Source organism: Buceros rhinoceros, unplaced genomic scaffold, assembly GCF_000710305.1.
Source record: "Buceros rhinoceros silvestris isolate BGI_N320 unplaced genomic scaffold, ASM71030v1 scaffold44713, whole genome shotgun sequence".
NCBI classification, from domain to species: Eukaryota; Metazoa; Chordata; class Aves; order Bucerotiformes; family Bucerotidae; genus Buceros; species Buceros rhinoceros.
Genome location: NW_010405073.1, coordinates 3,490 through 14,960, shown reverse-complemented (window position 1 = coordinate 14,960; position 11,471 = coordinate 3,490). Strand labels below are relative to the sequence as shown.

The 11,471-nt window shown below is 52.8% G+C and overlaps 1 protein-coding gene across 1 annotated transcript; it reads left to right on the top strand.

Annotated features, from left to right (window-relative positions):
- The first annotated feature begins 93 nt into the window (after positions 1–93).
- TJAP1 (tight junction associated protein 1 (peripheral)) lies at positions 94–10,808 on the top strand. Its single transcript, XM_010133575.1, has 7 exons — positions 94–219; positions 3,269–3,297; positions 4,411–4,572; positions 5,183–5,249; positions 6,948–7,055; positions 7,787–7,870; positions 9,492–10,808. The coding sequence occupies exons 1-7, from the start codon at positions 94–96 to the stop codon at positions 10,806–10,808; spliced, it is 1,893 nt and encodes a 630-aa protein (XP_010131877.1).
- The last annotated feature ends 663 nt before the right edge of the window (positions 10,809–11,471 follow it).

Here is an 11,471-nt window from a genome sequence, read left to right as displayed (position 1 = left end):
TTCAGGGTTCGATGGAGTGCTGGTGACTCTCTCTTGTGTGCACTTTCTGCCATTCGTAGGTAACCCACTTTTCGGAGCCACGCAGGTGGGAGGATGTCGAGCACAGCTCCATCGAAGAAGCCTTACCGCAAGGCACCCCCGCAGCATCGTGAGATCCGCCATGAGGTACCCATCATTCGTGATGACCAGGATGGAGTGATCTTGGCCGAGCAGAGTCAGGTAACGGCTTGCCGGGTGACAAAGGGCTTAACACCATTGCACCAGCAGACAGGGTTTATTTACACTGAGGCAGGCCACCTCAAGCGGGCAGAGGAGTTTGAGGTTTGCAACCTGAACTTCTCTTCGTCATGGTCCCTGGAGTCCAGCAGTGAAAAGGAAGTGACAGGGTGCAGAGCAGAGTTGAATATCAAGCACCAGACTGTCTTGCCAGCCTTTCCACGTGGTGGGAAGAAGGGGCAGCGAAGTGGGAAGCGGTGCCCCAACCGCAATCATAGACGCCTCGGCAAGTTTGTGAGCCATAGCATGGAGACACTTGTGGTGTCTGGAGATGAAAGACACCATCCCACTTGCTCTTTCAAGAGCAGAAGCCTGGAACGCTCACTTATGTTTAAAGAGCCTCCTGAAGTCCTGACACCAAGGAAGTTTCAGGTGTCCTCTACACATCTGCCTCTCAAAGGGATCCTGAAGCAGACCAACGTGACAGGCCCGTGCCCAGAGAGCTTACGCAAGTCCTGCTCAGTAGAGGTGCTTTCTCGTGGCCGTGGCTCGTGCAAGTACAGTGATCCTCAGCAATGCCTCAGCCGCAGGGAGAAGCGCTCACTGGAGCACAACAGCAGCAGTGCCGCTGACTCTGTCAAGCGCAGGGAGAAGATCACACAGGAAAAACTGCAGTTCTCCAGATTCCTGGATGAGATTACCCAGCGGGTACTGAGTCCCATCCGCTTGCGCTCACTGGGAGAGACCAGGGGAGCAGGACAAGACCAGAACTCTCCCCTTTTCCCCAGAAGCTCTGTGCCAGAAGGCCAAGGGGAAGGTCACTCGCAAGGGGTCGAAACCAAGCGCACAACTGAAAGATCACCTTGCCCAAGCAGAAGAAAAGCAGAAAAGAAATGTGAGGCACGGGGAAGGGCTTTGTGCCAGAGAAAGTGTGCTGAGGAGGCTGAGAGTACTTCCAGACTAAGAAAGAAGCCCATCCTTGGGAGGAAGGACAGTGAGGAAAAACTGCTTTCTTTGGAGAGAAGGGTAGTAGATCTGTGTCAGTGTGAGCTGCAGCAGCTGGCAGGCCTGGGGCTGGCAGGGACATCCTCTGGGCAGCAGCACTCACTGTCTTCGTGGAAGAGCAGTGCAGAGGGCAGAAGGGATGAAAGCAGTCCTTGTTCACAGCTATTACAGCCACAGCATCTGTGTGCTAAACTTGGGCAGAAGCACACAGTGGAGCCGAACTACCCAGAGAAAGGATCCTTCTCCACTCCAACACGCTGGAGTCGGGAGGAGGGGCCTACCCCATCTAGATCCTCCCCTTCCTTCAGTCTGGCACTGAACAAGGTAGGTGCCAGGGCCGCTGGCTTACAGACACAAAGGGCGGAGCCCCCACGTGGATCTCAATCTAGTCTGTAATGCCAGTGGGGAGAATGAGAGCAGGCCCTCAGACCTCATGATGTGGGTACTTAATCACCAGAAGCTGCTCTCTTGTGGGTGTGCTCCAGGCTGGGTATATTTTACTGGGACGAACCAGCTTCCCTTGGGTCCCAGGAGTGAGGAAGGCAGAAACTGGTGCTGTTCTCCCTACTGCAGACGTCCCAGATGTTTGCAGGTTGGAGGCCCTCCAGGCTGAGGGGCAGCAAGTGTGTGCAGACAGCAGGCAGCTCTGTTGTCGGGAGGTGCTGGGATGCTCCTCGTGCTTTGTGTGTGCCCTGTGCCTGGCTGTCTTGGAGTACTGGCTTGTTGGTATGATGTCTGTTTCAGGTCTTTGTAAGCCTTTTCCTCTTTTCTCTGGTCTGCTTTGGGGCTGTAGCCTCATTTTAGTAGAAATCACACTATCGCCTTTGCCTGGTCACGAGCATCTGCTGTGTGTGTATTTGTGGGGGTAGGGAATGCAGTTGCTACATAATTCTGCATGAATTAAGTGGTTACCATGTGGGGTCAGGATGTAAGAAAAGAATGGATTGATGCTTTGCCTGGAGGGACGGGAGGGCTGTATGCAGGTGGTAAGGACTATTCTTTGAACGTGTGAATTGATGAAGGAAGCAGCCCCGTGATGTCTTAGGGCCAGGACTGGGGTGGTTTAACTTCTCTGACATTGCTAGCAACTCAACAACTTCATCCACAACTGTCTGTGACGTGGCTTCTCAGCCCAGAGTTGGCTGTGATGCTTAATGGGCAACCTGAGGTGTGGCAGCACTGCGGGTTTGTGCAGCGCTGTTGGTTTCAAGCACCAAAGTAATCCACGGGCAGCTTGGACTTCGTGAGAATGGTCACAGTCTTGGGCTTTCACAGAAAATATGGTTGCTTCTAGGGCTAATTAAATCTCTCACAGGCATGCTGGCAGGTAGCATCCATCTCATGGGTTAATACAGAGACTCCAGGGGAAGTCAGAATAGCTGAGCCATGTGCTCTTGCCACTGCACTGTGTCATCTTGTTTTGCAGGTCCCTGTTCCAGCCATATCTCGGGATCTTGCCCAGAATGTTCATTTCATTCACAGGCTTTTCTGACCTTTGGTGTTTCTTCTATCCCCAAATAGTTACAGTAGCTGGTTTCAGGCGTGCAGAAGGAAACCCCTCCTACAGCACAGTTTGGGTGGTGTAAGTGGTAGATGTGTTTTTCAGCTCCCCAATGATTCTCTTATTCTTTTCGTGAAGTTTCAAGGGTGTTATGATTGCCGTGGTGACAATTTAATCCTCAGCGTATGCTGGTCAGTGAGATTCCTGCTTCCTACTAACTCTGGATGTGGAGGAAGCTGAAACACCAGTTAAGATGGCAGTGTTGCAAGAGATGCTGATATTGCACCATGGGAGAGTCAAGTTACCTAACTTGTGTAGTGGTTTCTAGCCTAGCTCTTTACCTTGAACCAGAACACACAATCTGTCTTGGTATCAGACAGCTGATGAGCTGAGAGACAGCTCTAAGCTTGCCTAGCATGACCTGTCAGAGCAGGTGAGGAAGAGTCATGGGTAGGGTCTAGCAACCAAGACTCTGCCCTTTAGGACAGTATGAAAGATCAGCTCCTCCTCTGAAAGAATCTCACAGCTGTTTTCTTCCCTGTGCAGGAACCCTTGACGGATGCAGAAAGGATGAAGTAAGTGTCCTGCTCCACCTTTATGTCTGTCATACTGCAACTGTGTGGGTGTTGATTCCTCACATCTTGTCTGTGCCACCTGCGCAGCAAAGCTGACTGGCCCTGCGGGCTTCTTTCAGATCTTCAGTCTTCTTGGGGCCACGTGGGCAGAGCTTTTGTCTGTGCCTTGCATGTCTCTGCCCCTGGAGGGGGAGTGAACATAGATCCCCAGTGTAGGTGCAGGCAGAGGAGCAGGTGGGTGTGAAAGAAAGTAGGAGATGAAGCCTTTAATACAGATGGAGAGAGGAGTGCCTTTTTTAACCCTTCTTGTTGTTGCCACTGTTTTGGTGTAACACACCAAAGGCAATATGCACAGACCTGCAGCCGACTGAGGGTGAGAGCCGTGCCCTTTGCTGGGGGTGGTGTGGGACACAGGCAGCTGCTGGCCCTGAGCTCCACGCCATGGTGAGGAGAAAGCTTGCACCGCCAGAGAGAAGCCATGCTTCTGGGTTTCTTGAAGCAACTGAGCACAAAGGAATGAAAAAGATCAGGAACTCCTCCTGACCACCAGGCATGTCTTGGCTGGGGAGGAATGGAGCAGTTTGTGTTGGAATGGGGCTGACTGGTAGCTACGATCACATTTGTAAATGCACCCCACCACCTCTGCTTCTGGGCTTAAGGCTGTATGGAGTCCACTTTCCACTGTGTATTAAAGGTGTGAGGACTTTTGAACAGTTTCAGGGGAGTAGATGATGATTTTACTGTTTTTGCCTTCAACTCTTCTAACCTGGACTGGGATAAATTACTCAGTGGGTTTCATTCAGCACTGATGGACACTGAAGCTGTGCAGTTCATCTGGCTAGTGGGATTTATCAAAGCACTCGAGGGAGCTGGAAGTCGTGGTTGACCAGCTGGCATGTGCTTCTTTGCCCCTGTTCCAAGAGAGCTTGAGGCTCCCTCTCCTGACAGAGACGTACCTCTTGCTGCATGTGCTGGAGTCACCTGCCAGTTCAGTTCCCAAATTCCTGGGGGCCCTGTGTGGGGTCTTGGACCCTAGAGCAGGGCAGTGGGGTGGAGGTGCTGATGCGGAGTACCCTTGTGCACTCAGTGTTACCTTGTTCCTGTGTGCCCCAGGCTACTGCAGCATGAGAATGAAGAGCTGCGACGGCGGCTGATGTATGTGACTAACAAAATGGAGGCAATGGAGAGGGAGCTGGAGTCAGGACAGGACTACCTGGAGATGGAGCTGGGCCAGAACCGTGAAGAACTGGAGAAATTCAAGGACAAATTCCGTAGGTATGAAAAAGAAAATAAGAGAGGGATAGAGATAGAGAGGTCCCTCCCACCCAGGAATCCCTCAGCTATTGTGAACACGCTGTGCTCTGTTGTGTAAATCAAAGGCAGGCTGCGTCCTCAGAAAGGTACATCCCCAGACTGGAGGGGAGTTAGAGGCTCTGCAGCCGTTACTTCCTCCAGTGTACAGCGTAGGAATGCTGTCAGCGTGAGAGGCTGCTGACAACAGGGAATTCTTCATCTGTTGGACGCAAGGCAGCATCCAGCTCGGGTGGTTACCCTACATGTGCAGAAGGAGCCACTAATGCCTGCAAGAAAATACATCATCACTTTACCTGAAAGCTAGCCAGTCACTGGCTAGATGCTTATACGTGACATAGCTCTGAGGAGTCCTCCAGACTCATTCACTCTCTCTGCTCTGCGAGAGCCTGTCACCTGACAAACCTCATCTCACCTCCAATAACTTGGGATCTGGGGGTCATTATGCGATATTGGTGAGGCAGAGCTAGTATGCTTTGTTGTCTTAGTACCCATCTTTCTGAGTTATGTTGTTGCTTGGCAGCTGTGAAGGGGCCTGAGATCCGTTCTCATGTATACAGTCTTGTTTCTGTAGGTTGCAGAACAGCTACACTGCTTCCCAGAGAACCAACCAAGACCTGGAAGAGAAGCTGCATGCCCTGGTAAGTGCCTTATTGGGTCACTACAGATAGGAGGTGCAAGAGATTCCTGTGTTAGGAACAGATGGGGGAAGGGGCCCTGCAGATATGGCAGTGGGTGAGGGGTGAGATTCTGGCCACGACCATCTACTTCCCATTCTGGCTGGTGTCACGAACTGTTTTCTTGATTTACAGTGCCCCTACTTGGTCATGCACATGAGCTTTGGTTCTCCACAACATAATTGCATGGTATTCCGTCATGTTGCTTCGGTCCCTCTCAAAACGTCAGGGATGTGTCAGCCAGTCTTGGGGTAGTCATCCTGGGAGGATGGGGCCAGTCAGAGCAGAGCCAACGTGCGTGTATGTCTGTTGTGTGCATTCATAACACTCATGGCTGTTTCTTTTCTCTCCCTCCCCCACCCTCTCTTTCTCCTCCCCACGCTGCCGCTGGCACACGCTGGGCGCACTCACCACTCAGGCCTCTCTCAGCCAAAGCTGGATTTTTGCAGTTGCGTCTTTTCGTTTGTGTGTTTTTTCTTTTTCCTCTTTTACGTGTCTCAGCCTGTTGGTTTCATTGTCAGTTCCACATACACCATCCCCGGTGGAGGGGCCCCAGCCCTGGTCCAGCCAAGGGCTCACCTGGTATCCCGCAGCTGCTTGCAGATGCAGCAGGTCCTAGCTTGCAGTGCTCCATCTTAAGAGCATTTGGCTCTGAGGCAGATGGATCATGGCGTGTTGGGAAGTGGTGCCCATAACCTGTGACACTGCACGAGATGTGTGTGGCCATGAGCCTCATCTGCTCCCTTTCCTTCCCCTTCTGGGCTGTGAGCAAGCAAATCGAACATCTGAGGTGCTGATTGCCTCTGTGTAGGGCAGGATGAAATTTCTTTGGTTCTAGCATGTGAATTTCTTGGGTTTATATTCATTGTGCTGGTGCCTGAAGAGACTGCGTATGTAGGAAGCATTGTCCTCCCCTATGCCCTTGTGTGTCACTGTGCTGTACCTCTGCACAGGTGGGACCTGGTGGTCACAGCCTCAGAGCACCTTTGGGCAGTGTTGGAAGAACTTCTTGAGAAAAGGATGGTTTGGTTGTTCTGAGCTGTTGCCCTTCTTCTCTGCTGGCTGTTACATCTGGGTCTCTATTAGCCCTGTACCTGAACTGTCAGGGAGTCTAAAGAGGCAAGATTGCCTGCTTTAGAGAGGGCAGTAACTGAACTCCAGGTGAAGCTACACAGGTCCTTTTTCGTAGTAGAGCAAGGCTTAAACTCTTTCAAGATGGTGCCCTCCTCCTGCCAATAAAACTTTTTATCCATTCAGCATTGATGTTTGTGGGCGGTATTCTTGTTCTTTTGCCCTAGAGAAGAGCGCTAGGGTATCACAAGCTCGGAAGTCTTTGCTGCCAGTGGCAGGATGGGATCGATTGCTCAAACCCACTACCTTTCCACCAGGAACTGTGTGAACCAGGGCAGAGAGGAAACATGGTTATGCTGCAGGAAGAGATACTGCACTGAAAAGGTTCAAACTCATCCTGCTGTCTCTGCAGCCAGCATTATGGCTGGCTCCATTTGGCCTTGGTGAAGAGCTAGACTGTCCCCCTTGTCTGTCTGCAAGTTTTTGTGTCCCAGCTGAACATGTCATTGTGCTATTCTTGGGCTGAGGTGGGTGGTGAAGCCAGCTTCTTACGTGCTGGGGAGATTGACACCTGGTATTCTTGCATCCCAGATTAAAAAGGCAGAGATGGACCGCAAGACGCTGGACTGGGAGATTGTAGAGCTCACTAATAAATTGCTTGATGCCAAAACCACCATCAATAAGCTGGAGGAACTCAATGTAAGTGTCGGTCTGCAAATAGCTGTTCAAATGTGTGAGGCATAGGCTTTTCCCCTTGTTGAAAGTCATTAGTACAAAGGAGCACGTGAGTGACTTCAGTATGTATGAAAGTGTGGGAGCTGCCACAATAGTAAGGAAAGATCAATAGAAAAGGGTCTGAGGGGTTAAGCAAGGAAGAACTGATCTTCAAGTCTGATGTATTTGCTCTCTTGAGCTTAGGGTTTGACCTGATTCCAGGCTGTACCGAGGGAGGAGTTATTTCCTCTAGAGCTGGGGGAGAGCTGGTGCCTTTTCTACACCATTAATATAGAAGTTCCTGGATCCAACACTTGTTTCTATTAACTGCTCTCAGCTCTCTCCAGTCTGTCTGTCTGCAACGTGCCTGACATCAGGCAGTGTCTTCAGCCACAGCTGAGAGCTCTGGGGTGGAATAGAAGATCTGGTGGGACTTTTGATGATTATTAAACTCCCCAGAGGGAGAAGGGGTTGATACACTGACGGAGTATATGCCTGGAGCAAGGACTGGAGTGGAAAGCAACACTGTGGCTGAACTGTAAGAAAACACACAGTGGTGCAGCGTGGAGAAGAGGGAATGGGCAGGTGCCCTCATGAGCAATTTGTCAGATGTTTCCTCCTGCTTCTGTTCAAACAGCATCTGGTCAGGTTGTGCCTTTTCAGGTAAGAGATTGGGCCAGCCTGACACTGTTGCGCACCTGTGCCCTCTCTTGCAGGAACGCTATCGACACGACTGTAACCTTGCAGTGCAGCTGCTCAAGTGTAACAAGTCCCACTTCAGGAACCACAAGTTTGCTGATGTGAGTAGCAGTCCTGCTAACGGGGGGAAGAAGGGCTTGTGGTCTCCACCTGCACCTTGCTTTCTCTGCAGGGCTGTTGGCCTCTCATCCTTCAGCCTTCAGTAGAGGTGTGGGGGGGCTTCTGTTCCCACTCCCACTGAAGAGGCAGCACAGATCCTCTGTCAGCTCCTCTTTCACGCCAGCTCCATTTCACAGCTCAGGCAGGAGCTGTTATAAAAAGCACAATAGCCTTGAATTTGATAGCCTGCTGGGTGCCTGATGGGAGCTGGCAGGAGGACAAACCTCTCTTTTACCCTGTTCTGCCCTCTTCCCTTCCTCACCTGGCCCCAAGGAAGGGCCGCATTGCCTGATAAGGAATCAAGCAGCAGCAGTCTGGCTCTGCTTCTCCTCTTCTTTTGAGGAGAAATGTGAGAGGCAGCATTCAGGCTGTCTTTTAGGCCTTTTGAATGGGAGAAGTTGGTACCAACTCATACTCCCCCTTGTGGGGTCTGTTCAGCTCATCCTGCCCGCACCACCAGCAAAGATGGGAGTTTAGGCCTTTCACATTAGGAGCATCAGTTCTTCGATTGGAAGTATCATTCGGGCTCTTACCCCAGCTCTCTCTTTGCCATACCCCTAGTCTCCATCCTTTCTTATGTTCCTCTCAGCAAAACGATGTGCTTGACTCTTTTAACTTAGCAGGTGACCAATGTGTCACCCTCCCCCATTGTGTCTCAAATTAGCACTCTTGAGGTCAGTGTATCAGTTACTGCTGGGATAACCTTGACCTCTCTCCCAGCTGTCTCCCCTCCCTGGAGCTTTGAATTCTGCCCCGCAGAGTGCCACGTCCCACGTGGCTGCCCCTGGAGGGGGATTGGTGCTGAGCAGCTGTGCAGACAGTCTGCCTCACAGCCAGCTGTTGTCGTGCAGTGTGCCCTGTATCCTCAGCTTTGGATGCAGGTTCCTTCTAGCTGGGATGGGATAGATCTTGCTGTGCCAGGGAGTGGCTTGTGGAGCTCTGCTCTCTACTTGGTGCTGTGCATGAGTATAGTGACCACGGTGAGGACGGTTTGGCAGGGTGATGGGAAAAGCAGTAGTGCCTGTTTGCAGGACGAGGAGCAGTGCTTACCCCCTGGTGAGACCCCAGCCCTGCAGCTTTGGTAATAAACCTCTGTGAAGTGGAGAGAGAGTGAGGAAGTGGGATGAGGTGGTGGAGTTGGTAGAAGCAAGGGAAGGCATCGATTCTGGTCTGTGGGCAGGCTGCCAAGGCAGCATGGTTGCAATTACCACATTTGGGAAGCGCTGCAGATCCCAGCACTGGAGGTTGTTGAGTCACTTCAGTGCAACCACCAGCTGATTTTCCACAGATCAATGGACCCCCTCCTGGCACGCGCTGGCTTGGCGTTGTCTCTGTGCTCACAGGCGTGGGGGGCTGAGCCCCATGTGCCGTCTTGTTCTCCTTGCAGAATGGGGCCTGTGAACCATGGCCTAGAAAGCTACGTTCCTTGGCAGTCTCTCATGGGGCAGGTTTGCTTTGGAGATACAAAGTACACACACGAAGGTTGGTCAGAAGAGGCAGATTATTAGGAGCTAAATGGCTTGTGTGGCAGCCCCCTTCTAATGTCCTTTTTCTTCTCCCTAGCTTCCCTATGAGTTGCAGGACATGGTCAATAAGCATTTGCACAGCACCCAGGAGTCTGCAGGCCCTGGTCAAGAGGCAACCCACACCTTGGCTCCATCTGATGTTGTGCCCACCTCAGTCATTGCCAGAGTCTTGGAGAAACCAGAATCTCTGGTGCTGAATTCAGCCAAGTCTAGCAGTGGTAGTTGTCCCATGGCTGAGGACGTCTTTGTACATGTGGACATGAGTGGCGCCCCTCCTGATGCCTGCAACAGCGCAGGGCAGATGGGGAAGGATGGAGAAGATGCAGGGAAACAGCAGAATGGTGGCTGCAAGCCACAGAACAGTGCGGAAAATATGCCAGAGGAGGTTCCTGCCTTTGAGAAGTTAAGCCCCTACCCTACACCTTCACCTCCCCATCCTATGTACCCTGGGCGCAAAGTGATCGAGTTCTCTGAGGACAAGATAAGGATCCCAAAGAACAGCCCCCTGCCCAACTGTACGTATGCTACGCGCCAGGCCATCTCCCTCAGCCTGGTACAGAGCGAAGATGAGAGCTGTGACAGGCACCGGACGCTCCCCAACAGCCCTGCTTCAGAAGGTCACCGTTCGGCCTCCAGCTGTTCCTGTCAGCAGTCCCCCAAAGCAGCCAGAGCTCACGGCTCTTCGCAGAGCAGCCCGTTCAGCAGCCCTCCCCAAATCCCAAGCGCCTTCGCCAGCTCTGCCAGCTCCGAGGAGGACCTGCTGGCCAACTGGCAGCGTATGTTTGTGGACAAGGCTCCCCCCACCTCAGAACGGGTGCTGATGAACCGCACGGCTTTCAGCCGTGACACAGCTCCCGAACTCCAGAAGAGGTTCAGCCGCTCCATGCAGGAGCTGGGTAGGGCAGCCTCGGCTTACTCGGATGGGGAGGAGTCTGCCCAGAGCTGCAGCTGGACCATGAGCCGGGACTCGAGTGTAGACACAGACAGCACGGAGTCCAGAGCCCGCAGGAGCCATTTCTCATCAGACTATGGTACAGATTTCTCCCAGGATGAAGCCCAGAAGCTGTTGCAGGAAAGCGTTGGAGGCACTGTTGAGCCTGGAAGCCCCTCACCAGAGAAGCACAAGAACTATGTGGACCTTGGCTTGCCTGAGAGCCCAGCTGAGGAGAGAGAAATGTTGCTCCAGGGAAGAAAGGAGAGCAACCAGGGAGGTGCCCAAGAGGAAAGTGGAGAAGGCAGGGTCAAACCTTCCGTCAGTCGGCCACACCGCAGCCCCAAGAGGATGGGGGTCCACCACTTACATCGGAAGGACAGTCTGACACAAGCCCAGGAGCAGGGCAACCTTCTGAGCTGAGGCAGGGCAAGCCGCAGCCACATGCTGCAGAGCTGTGGTGTGCCGCCATCTGTCTACCTTCTGAGGGAGAAAATTCCCTTAGTACCCTCCTCCTGGGGGGAGCTCTGCTCTGAAATTTTGTATTTGTTCTGCTGGAATTGCTGGGGTTCCTCTTCTCCGGCACCTCAGACCCACAGCGGTAGCACACACAGTGTGCCGAAGCACACCCACTGCCCTGGCACTCTTGCAGCTCTCTTCACAGCCTCACACTGGTGCCTCTGCTGGAGCTCGTTCTTGGTACCCCTCATCCTGTTGCCTGTGCCTCTTTTAGGCTTGCATCTTCCTTCTCTCTTCCCACTCGGGTAGCCATGGCCCCGGGTGCTCTCATGCTGGTTGCCCGCAGCTGCTCCGCTCTCTTTTAACTGTTGCCAACAGGGTAGAGTGCCTGTGTGGTGGTGTCTGATCGCCTGGCAGCCCCCAGGGGCTGTGAGCGGGGCACGAGGACTCTCCCAGTGGACGGCTGTGTGCCCCTGGGATGTGCTGGAGTTGCTGGTGGTTTTCCTGCTGGGTTTTGTTTTCCCCAGCTGCCCGCTGGGTGGTTCTCCAGAATGTGCCTCTGCAGGTCCCCATTGCTTGGCTCCAGCGCTGGGCTCAGCCCCCAGCCCCCAGGAGGCTGTGGCTGGT

Excerpts from the sequence above, each read along its gene's own strand:
- TJAP1 (XM_010133575.1), top strand. The coding sequence starts at position 94 with ATGTCGAGCACAGCTCCATCGAAGAAGCCTTACCGCAAGGCACCCCCG. Across the intron at positions 220-3,268 it reads TCTTGGCCGAGCAGAGTCAG|GAACCCTTGACGGATGCAGA; the intron begins GTAACGGCTTGC and ends TTCCCTGTGCAG. Across the intron at positions 7,056-7,786 it reads ATAAGCTGGAGGAACTCAAT|GAACGCTATCGACACGACTG; the intron begins GTAAGTGTCGGT and ends CCTCTCTTGCAG.